Source organism: Poecilia mexicana, unplaced genomic scaffold (assembly GCF_051168715.1).
Source record: "Poecilia mexicana isolate PSO_F unplaced genomic scaffold, ASM5116871v1 scaffold_7, whole genome shotgun sequence".
In the NCBI taxonomy this organism is placed as follows: Eukaryota; Metazoa; Chordata; class Actinopteri; order Cyprinodontiformes; family Poeciliidae; genus Poecilia; species Poecilia mexicana.
The window spans coordinates 8,629,845-8,640,096 of record NW_028263376.1 but is presented as its reverse complement, the minus strand read 5'-3'; the positions used below and the strand labels follow the sequence as shown (position 1 = coordinate 8,640,096).

At 41.2% G+C, this 10,252-nt stretch overlaps 2 protein-coding genes and 1 long non-coding RNA gene across 3 annotated transcripts; all 3 read left to right on the top strand.

Annotated features, from left to right (window-relative positions):
* Positions 1–29: 29 nt before the first annotated feature.
* On the top strand, positions 30–701 carry LOC148158286 (uncharacterized). The gene has a single exon (XM_088007497.1). It carries the CDS (start codon positions 87–89, stop codon positions 699–701), a length of 615 nt encoding a protein of 204 aa, XP_087863623.1. The 5' UTR covers positions 30–86.
* A 4,118-nt stretch (positions 702–4,819) lies between these two features.
* On the top strand, positions 4,820–7,413 carry LOC148158285 (uncharacterized). Its single transcript, XM_088007496.1, has 3 exons — positions 4,820–5,977; positions 6,974–7,087; positions 7,205–7,413. Exons 1-3 carry the CDS (start codon positions 4,897–4,899, stop codon positions 7,411–7,413), a joined length of 1,404 nt encoding a protein of 467 aa, XP_087863622.1. The 5' UTR covers positions 4,820–4,896.
* Positions 7,414–9,385: 1,972 nt separating this feature from the next.
* Positions 9,386–9,919, top strand: LOC148158284 (uncharacterized). Its single transcript, XR_015763863.1, has 2 exons — positions 9,386–9,723; positions 9,848–9,919. It is a non-coding gene; the product is annotated as an uncharacterized LOC148158284 (long non-coding RNA).
* The last annotated feature ends 333 nt before the right edge of the window (positions 9,920–10,252 follow it).

The window sequence follows — 10,252 nt, the reverse complement described above, 5'->3', positions numbered from 1 at the left end:
TTTTTCTTCTTTCTCTTTTCAAGGAACTTTTGCTGGATCATATTTTTGATAGACTCCGTGATCGTTTGGAGCATGTTCTTGAACGAATGCCCCTCGATCTGGATTTCCTAGAGTTTATCTGTACTCAAGAACTTGTTTTTTTAAATGCCTTATCTTGTCAGGTAGATGTTCCCCCAAATATTGTGGATGCGATGGCTCATTTGCACAGACTAATTAATGTACAAAAACAAAGTGAAGAACAACAGACAGCTGTTGTGCATGTTGAGCAAGGACCAGCTGGGCGACAACGGATGGTCATATCCTCAGACTACCTTTGTAGTCTTTTAGAACTCCATCTCCCTGTCCCATGCATCGCCAAACTCTTGGGTATATCCAGACGTACTGTATATCGGCGGATGGCAGAGTCTGGTCTTTCAGTGAGGGCATCATACACCACCATGTCAGATGATGACTTAGACCAATGTGTGAGAGACATTAAATCCAGGCAGCCTCACTCTGGGTACCGAATGGTAAAGGCCCTTCTGCAAGCCAGGGGACTGAGGGTGCAGTATGATAGAGTCAGAGCATCCATGCATCGCGTAGACACCATTGGAATGGCATCACGTATGGTCCAGCTAGGATGCATAGCTCGACGGACATACTCAGTTCCTGGCCCTCAGTCTTTGATGCACATTGATACCAACCACAAATTAATACGGTAACTCATTTATCTTCTAACTTGAAGTCACTAGGCTGAAGTCAAAGACTACAGCATTGAGAGATGAAGATACAATTTTAAGAAATGCAGAAGAGCGTTCTATCTATCTATAGAGGAAATGGATAGAATGGATAGTTTTACAGGAGTTAAAGTTTTACAGGAGTAAACAATCCCCCTGCCCCTGCGTCTTTCTCAGCGGGGAGAGACGCAGCCGGGATCTTCTCTCCCCACTGCGTCTCTACCTGCTACCTCGGAGACGCAGGGGACACATTTTTCATAAGTTGTGGGAAAAATGGATAGATTTGCAGAAGGAGTAAAATAATCCTCCTGCCCCCGCGTCTTTCTCAGCGGGGAGAGACGCAGTGGGGATCTTCTCTCCCCGCTGCGTCTCTCCTCGCTACCTCGGAGTCGTATGCAGCGATAGCAACAAAAGTTTATGAAATGGCTGCAAACTGCTATAATACAGAATCAGAAATTTGTTTATGAGAAATTGTTCGTAAAATACTAATGCATCGTTGTAGTGAAACCCGTTTAACTTAATGTCATTTCAATGCTGAGTTAATCTACTGAGGCTATCTAGTGGCAAATGTTATAATTTTGTCTATTACTGGCTTACTGACGCCATCTTGTGGTCACTTTTATTACTTCGACTTTTCTACTTTTAAAATAATCCCCCTACCCTAAGTTGTGGGTAAAATGGATGAGTTACAACTTCTAAAAAAAGGTGTTCAAAACATGAGCCGGAGATGGAAAAGCTGAGAGAAGCAATGCATAATCTGGAACTTGAGGCAGAAGACAGAGAAAAGAAACACCGGAGTGAAATAAAACAATTTTCATACGAAACAGCTAAATCAGGGGTCCCCAAACTACGGCCCGCAGGCCGGATCCGGCCCGCCTCCTCATTTGGTCCAGCCCCCTGAACAATACCAGAGAGCAGTGTTTTTTTTCATATATTGTATTTTCCGGTTTATATGTGGATTTTTCTTCAACCACCAGGAGGATCTTGAGCAGATGTGAAACTTACTTTGGACTAATATTTGCTGTTAAATACACACTGCTAGGTTATTTTACAAGCAGCAATAACAACAAAGGTTTATGAAATTGCAGCCAATTACGATTTTTCAGAAACAGAAATTCCTTTGTAAGGAATAGTTCGTAAAATACTAATGTACCCTCATATAATATGAATATAACATAAATATCTCTGAATGTGGTATGTCAGCGCTCTAGTGGGGAAGAAGTCAAAGCTGGTGTGTGAGACTGGAAGGATTTAGCTAACATAGTGTTTTTCAACCACTGTTCCGCGGCACACATATGGTACCGTATTTTCCGGTCTATACGACGCTACTTTTTTCCTAAGCTTTGAACCATGTGGATTGTAGCCCGATAAGGCTTTTCTGTGTATTTTTCTTCAACCACCAGGGGGCTCTCTAGCAGGAAGTGAATCATTAGAAGTCAAAATTGTAAATCAAAGAAGAACGCGCTAATTTTCATTTAGAACAACCACATGCTAGCAGCAGGTACGACGGAGAAATGTTTTCAAACTCATATGATGCAGCTTTTAAATTGAGGGCTGTCGATCTGGTACTACAGGAGAGAAATAAAGCCGCTGCACTTAAGCTCGGTGTGAATGAAACCATGGTTCGACTTTGGATACGTAGTGCTGCGTCCTTAATATATCCAGCAGATTTGAACAGCAGAATGACTATAAATGTATTATAGGTGGCTACAGAGTATCTTTGTTTACATTTTTGGTTGGTGGTGTGCCTCGAGATTTTTTCAATTAAAACAGCGTACCTTGGCTCAAAAGAGGTTGAAAAACACTGAGCTAGAAGTAGTTGGACTAACCTCGATGCACTGCTCTGGCTCTGGAAACACTCGTTTGGATAGGCATTGGACACTCTTTCACACTGGAGTTGCCATTGCTGAGAAGCACAGAGCAGGAGTGGGCATACTTGTTGCTTCCCCATCTTGATAAATGTACTCTGGAGTTCAAACGTTGAACAACACGGCAGGATCCCTCCTCCTTCGTGAGGGAGGATGACTTTGGCTGTTTGTGCAAACAGTAGTTCAGATTACTCAATCGTTTAGGAGTCCTTGGAGAGAAACTTCCACGTTGTACTGGGGAACCAGTGAGACCTGGAATAGATATTTTATTTTATGTTGTGGTTTCCTCTCATTTAACCAAGAGTTATTTGTTATATTTCGACCAATGCTTTTAATTTGAAAGGGTTTTTAAAGGGACAAGGTGGCCAAGTGACCTACACAAACTTCTGACAATAACTGACAATGAACTGTTTTGGACATAGTGCAGAGAATAAGAGAGCGTCACAGAGTCACAGTTAAAGGGAGATTACTAAGGAAAAGTCCAACTAAGGTCTAAACAATTAATTAGTTAGCGCTTGGTTGATGAGGGAACAATGAGTGCTTTGACGAGAATATTGTATTTATTGAGCGTAATGTTTATGTTTCGACATGAAATAGTGTTATTATTTGATTAACTGTCAAACAGTTGAAACAGTTGGAATGCGTTTTAGTTCATTTGTAATATAGAAATGTTATAATTAAATACATGTAAGGTAAATTTAATGATATTACATAAAGTAAGGTTTATAGACTAAGGTGTAAAATGTGAGAACCACTAAGAGTTACTAATGGTATTTTATTTGTATGTTTTATAGCTCTTACAGTGTGTTCATGTACAAAGGCTGTTGACTAAAGAAACGTGAACCATCTGTTTGAGAGACCATCGTTTCAACCGGGACGCTACAGGGTGTCTTGTCTTGACTCTCTTCCTCTCTGGTGCTGGTTCTTTGGACGATCCTACATCGTGGCACTACGCATGCTCAGCCCGATAATAGAACACACGTTTTGTACACAACAGACAGCTATCTTGACCACAAAGTTTGGAAAAACTGACATGGCAGAACAGATCATCGGAACCGCTTGTGATTATGATCCATTAAATGTCAGTGACGTAGAGCTGACTAGTTTACACTGGATTCATTTGAAAGTACATGGCAAATGAAGACACATTTTTTAAGTCTTGCGAAAAATAGATAGTTTTGAAAATGGAAGAATATCAACGGTTCAACGAACAACTCTGTGATGAGTTACTACTTCTTAAAAGTAGTTGTTCAAAATATGAACAGGAGATGGAAAAGCTGAGAGAAGCTTTGTATAAATCTGGTACTTGCGGCAGAAGACAGAGAAAAGGAACACCAGAGTGAAGTAGAACAACTTTCATACGAAACAGCTAAATGAAACACAAAATATCAATACTAACAACACGGAACAATCATTGTAGGAGCTATTTTCCCATTTTTTGGTTAAATCTTAGAATTTAAATTTAGTTTATTCTTATTATTTGTTTGTTTTTTCCAGTTGATTTATCATTAGAATTTTTGTTTTGTTGTTTATAATTTCTTTGATTAGGAATTCACATAATTAGTTAATTAATTTCAGGTTGGGATGTGGGTATTTCACTGTATAAATAGGTGGGTCTTAGGTAGCTTATTATGCACGTGGGTGGTCATAAGGTTTTTTACCAGCCTATCAGTCACATCGGTTTCTTTTGTTAGACAGAGAACAGGTACAGGAATAAGAGCAGAAGCCTGTAACCCTTTTGCCTGAACTACAAATAAACCCAAAGAACCATATTTTGACTTTGATTCCCTTTTTTGCTGCGTAAACCAGAATCCACGGTGCATCAGGTGACTATTTGAGTTGGATTTACTTTTGTTTTGATCACTTTCGAGTTTTTTGAGTTTTTTGATTTTTGAATTTAAGTTTGGGGACAAATGGTCACTACATCAAGTAAAAAACCCGACCTTGGAGTTGCAATCAACGATCTCAATTCTGCTGATGGCTGCGTAAAGTTTGGAGGAACTGTCTTCTTTGTTCTTCGGACACAGACAGCGTGAGGAAAGGGCCACGCCCACAAGCCATGAAGGTGTTTCTTCTACAACACACGTCTTTCTTCAACGACATCGGTATGTACGATGATTCCTAATGCTGTAAAGGAAAACGGCCAAACGAGAGGAGTTTGATGGTAGCGATCAACGTTAAAGTGCAAGTTCGTCGTCATGAAGATTAATAAAGGACTGAGCTAAAGTGCTGCACCTTTATGCACCGCCAGTGGGTTTAAAATAAAGTAAAAGACAACAAAACTATAAGCAGTTCAAAGTGTTTTCGCCAAAATGTCTGATGTATCGAAAGCACATTTGGCCAAGAGTGACTTGGAAGTTTCTTCCAAACGAACTATTAAACTGACTGAGAAAGGCTTGATGTCCTATATTAAAACATGCCAAGATAAAAGAAATGCTAAATTGAAGCAAATAAGACAAATAATGGACGATCTGAATATTTTGATGGAGTCAAATGATAAAGTGGACTCGGTGACTTCTCTTCTTGCTACATTTATTCAGTGTTGTCAGGATGCAGAGGTGTCACATAAAAACTTGACAAGTTTGCCACTTCCATCTGATGAACTCATGAAACAAAATGAACATTTTCAAAATAAAATGAATACTTGCCTTGAGTTTACTGATCTTGTCAGGGGCTGGTTATGTGAACTGGGTAAGCCCTTTGTCCAACCAAGTGCAGATTATGACCAAGCCAAAAATGATGATGACGTAATAAATCCTGAAGACAGCGCTTCCAATGTTTGCTCTGTAAAATCTAGAACAGGCTCTCAGGTGTCCTGTGTTTCCTCCACTTCATCGGCTCGTATTAAAGCAGAGGCCGAGAGAGCAGCGCTGCTGGAGCGGGCTGCTGCGCTCAAGAAGAAACATCAGCTGGAAGCGCTGGAGGAAAAGCTAAAACAAGAAAAGGAGCAACTTGAGCTTGAGACGGAGTTAGCGGCTGCTTATGCAAAGCTTCGTGTGTTCGAAATAAATTCACAGTGTGGCTCAAAATGTTCTGATGGTATGAATTCCTATGTTGAAAAGCGCAACTCCAATTCGGCGCTAAAACTTAATCCATGGGCCGATGCATTTGTTACAGAGAAAAATATGGACGATGTTAAAATCTCCTCCATCATCTCTGAGCAACCAGTTGTCCGACTGAAACAAAAGCCAGCAATTCAAATCGTTCATAAGCCGCACAGTCTCTGTGATCAATTAACTGTTCATCAAAATCCGAACACAAGCAGGCAGCAGCAACCGGGTCAACAAGCCAGTATTATTGACATCATGCAGCGGCAGAATGACATCACTGCCATGTTGGTTGAGCAAAACCAAAGCTCTGTTTTGCCACCAAGAAACATCCCCGTTTTCGATGGTGATCCTCTTCAATATAAATCATTTATAAGAGCGTTTGAAAATGGCGTAGAAGCTAAAACGTCCAACATGAATGACTGTTTGCACTTTCTAGAACAATACACCAGGGGGCAGCCTAGAGACCTTGTGCATAGTTGCCAGCATTTACCATCAGACCTGGGCTACTTTAAAGCTAAAAGTCTTCTTTCTGAACATTTTGGAAACGAATATAAAATTGCACATGCCTATATGGATAAAATTAACAACTGGCCAGCTATTAAAAATGAGGACATTGAATCACTGCAGGCATTCTCTCTGTTTCTTAAGGGATGCTCAAACTTAACAGAACACATCATTCATATGAAGGAACTGGACTTGCCATCTAATATGAGGAGCATAATACTAAAGCTTCCCTATAAAATGAGGGAAAGCTGGAGAAATGTAGCCTGTGACCTGCAGGAAAGCAGGGGTCAGAGGGCATTATTCACTGATCTTGTTGTTTTTATTGAAAAGCAAGTTAAAGTTGTATCTGATCCACTGTTTGGTAACATCATGGACCATCAACAGCTCAACTCCAGAACCAGCAGCTTTACCAAACAGAAAAGGGGGAGTAGCTTTGCTACAAATGTCATTGCAGTGAAGAATGAAAGTCCATCTGGAGATGAGGGTAAGTCCTCAAGCCTCAGCTGTCGGTATTGTCTCCAAAGTAATCACACTGTTGACAAGTGCTTTAAGTTTAAAGACAAGCCACATAAAGAAAAGGTAAACTTTATTAAGGAAAAAGGAATGTGTTTTGGCTGCTTAAAGGTGGGACACATAAGCAGAGAATGCAGAGGTCGTTTGGTCTGTTCTGTTTGTCACCAGCAGCATCCCAGTGTCCTGCACATCAACGAGGAGAGCACAGGAGTTTTCTCCAGACATCCACAGAATCATCAGAGTACCACCTCCACAATGACTCAGACCTGCGGTCATGTCAGGGTTTGTGATGAAGATAACTCAAACCTTTCTATCGTTGCAGTTCAAATCAGGAGTCCAAAAACCAACACCACTGTGCAGACGTATGCATTTTTGGACCCGGGCAGCACAGGAACATTCTGCACTGAAAGTTTGGCCCGGAAGCTGCAACTGAAAGGTAGAAGAACAAGTATTCAGCTGCAAACGATGGGACATAAAGACATTGTGAGTACAAACATCATCTCTGGACTCCAAGTAGCAGCACTCGATAAAAATGATTTCATTGACCTTCCAGATGTCATGACACAGAAACTAATGCCTGTTTCAAAGCAAAATGTTCCACAACAGGAGGACATCGATAAATGGCCGTATCTCCAAAGCATCAAGCTCCACAACATAGATGCTGATGTGGATCTGCTCATTGGCACAGACGCACCTAAAGTAATGGAGCCATGGGAGCTGATCAACAGTCAGGACGAAGGCCCATATGCGGTTTCGACCTGAGTTGGATGGGTCATCAATGGTCCACTCCGGAGTGGAAGGAACAAAACAGGCTGCCATCCTTTCACTGCAAACAGGATTTCTGTTAAACATCTGGAAACGATGTTGATTGAACAATACAATCATGATTTAAATGAAACAACATCCCAAGAGCAGATTGAAATGTCCAGAGAGGATGTCAAATTTATGAATATCATGGATAATTCAGCACAATTAAAAAATGGACATTATTATATTGATTTGCCTTTTAAATCTGAAAATTCAATCTTGCCTATGAACCGTTGTATTGCAGAACGTCTTCAGAGTTTGAAAAGAAAGTTTAACAAAAGCAGCACCTTCAAGAAAGATTACATTACATTTATGAATGACATGCTATGTAATGGATATGCAGAAACTGTACCTGATCAATTGATGTGCAATGATGGAAAGGTGTGGTATATACCCCACCATGGTGTTTATCACCCCCGAAAAGGCAAACTGAGAGTTGTTTTCGATTGTGCTGCAACATTCAAGGGAACTTCACTGAACTGCCAGCTGCTACAAGGACCTAATCTGACCAACTCAGTTGTGGGAGTTCTTCTGCGCTTCAGACAAGAGTCAATCGCAGTAATGGCAGACATTCAAGCTATGTTCCACCAGGTTCATGTTCCAGAGAAACACAGAGACCATCTTCGCTTCCTCTGGTGGCCCAATGGTGACACCTCACAAGTTCCACAAGAATATCGGATGACTGTACATCTGTTTGGAGCAGTGTCTTCGCCAAGCTGTGCAAATTATGCATTAAGAAGAACAGCAGAAGATAATGCCCAGCAGTTTCCAGCTGAATTGGTCAATACAATCAAACATAATTTTTATGTAGATGATTGCCTAAAATCTCTGCCTACTGAAGAGGAAGCAATAAAGTTTGTCCAAGATTTGACAGCTCTTTGCAGTAAAGGAGGATTTAAGCTCTCTAAGTGGCTTAGTAATAGTCCTACAGTTCTGCAAACAGTTACAGACAATATCAAAGTAAAGAAAATGTTGGAAATGGATTTGGAGCTTTCAATGGAACGGGCGCTTGGATTGCAGTGGTGCATTCAAAGTGACTCCTTTGAATTCAGAGCCTCACTTCAAGAGCGGTCCCACACAAGAAGAGGAATACTGTCAGTAGTGAGCTCACTGTATGATCCTTTGGGGTTCCTTGCTCCTTTCATCATCACCGCCAAACAACTTTTACAGGAGCTCTGTAGGAGAAACCTGGGCTGGGATGATGCAATTCACCATCATTTTTCCAAACAATGGACTGACTGGCTGGATGACCTGAAGAGGATCTCAAAGTTTGAAGTGAGTCGCTGTATTAAACCTAAAGATTTCTGTCCAGTTATAGCTCAGCTCCACCATTTCTCTGATGCCAGCCAAGTGGGATACGGTACAGTATCATATATAAGATTGCAAAATGAGCATCATGTGCATCTGTCATTCCTCCTAGGAAAGGCCAGAGTTGCTCCTCTCAAGCAGACGACCATCCCTCGACTGGAGCTTACTGCAGCCGTCCTTGCCGTTCGAATGGACCAACTGCTTCACAGAGAATTACATCTTGAACTGGAGACATCAGTTTTTTGGACCGACAGCACCACTGTCCTAAAATACATCTGCAGCGAAACAAAGAGGTTTCATACCTTTGTTGCAAACAGAGTGTCCATCATCAGAGAAACAACGCAAGCTGACCAGTGGAGATATGTAAGTTCTAAAGATAATCCAGCAGATGAAGCATCAAGAGGGATGAAAGCAGAAGACTTCTTGAAGCACAGCAAATGGATAAATGTTCCTGAGTTTCTGCTAGAGTCTGAAAATAAATGGCCTAAGCTAGAGGTAAAGTGTGACTCGCTTCCTCCTGATGATCCTGAAATTAAAAGGGATGTGATTGTTAATACTGTTATTGAGGAGGCTAAAGACCCTACCAGTTATTTCATCTCCTACTTTTCATCCTGGTCAAAGCTAAAAACATCTGTAGCTTGGGTTTTAAAGCTCAAAAAGCTCCTCCTTCAGCTATCCCAGAAAAGAAAAGAGTTTTCTGCCATGATGCATCAGTCTACAGAAGATGCAGACACTAAAAAGCAAAAGTTGTCACAAAAGATGCAGCAGTTTAAAGTTATGCTGAAAATCCAATGTTTGACATGTTAAGATCTGGCTACAGCAGAGCATTCCATTATTCTCTTTGAACAACATCACAGGTTTGGACCAGAGATCAACTCACTCAGAGCCAACAAGACCGTCTCTAAAGACAGCCAACTGTATAGACTCGATCCAGTGGTTGATCAAGGAGTTCTCAGAGTGGGTGGACGTCTCAAAAGAGCTGCTATGCCTTCTGAAATTAAGCATCCGGTCATCCTGTGTAAAGACATGCATGTGGCAACATTAATTCTGCGTTACATTCACAATCTGCTTGGTCATGCAGGAAGAAACCACATGTTGTCCAGACTGCGTCAGAGATACTGGATAATTAATGCAAACTCTGCTGCCAGAAAAATCTTGTCTGACTGCGTCACCTGCAGAAGAAATAGAGGTAAGCTTCTGGAACAGAAAATGGCTGACCTGCCACAGGAAAGGGTATTACCAGATAAAGCTCCATTCACAGATGTTGGTGTTGATTATTTTGGCCCCATTGATGTGAAGAAAGGCAGAAGTCTTCTTAAACGTGATGGAGTAGTATTTACTTGTCCAACTAGTCGTGCTATTCATTTGGAAGTGGCTTATACCCTAGACACTGATTCCTGCATTAATGCAATTAGAAGATTCATCTGCAGACGTGGTCCAGTCTCTTCCATCAGATCAGATAATGGCACGAATTTTGTGGGAGCCA

Coding starts and splice junctions, on each gene's coding strand:
- LOC148158286 (XM_088007497.1), top strand. CDS start 87: ATGCCCCTCGATCTGGATTTCCTAGAGTTTATCTGTACTCAAGAACTT.
- LOC148158285 (XM_088007496.1), top strand. CDS start 4,897: ATGTCTGATGTATCGAAAGCACATTTGGCCAAGAGTGACTTGGAAGTT. Junction 5,978..6,973: donor AAACATCCCCGTTTTCGATG/GTGATCCTCTTC, acceptor CTATCGTTGCAG/TTCAAATCAGGAGTCCAAAA. Junction 7,088..7,204: donor CCGGAAGCTGCAACTGAAAG/GTAGAAGAACAA, acceptor TTGACCTTCCAG/ATGTCATGACACAGAAACTA.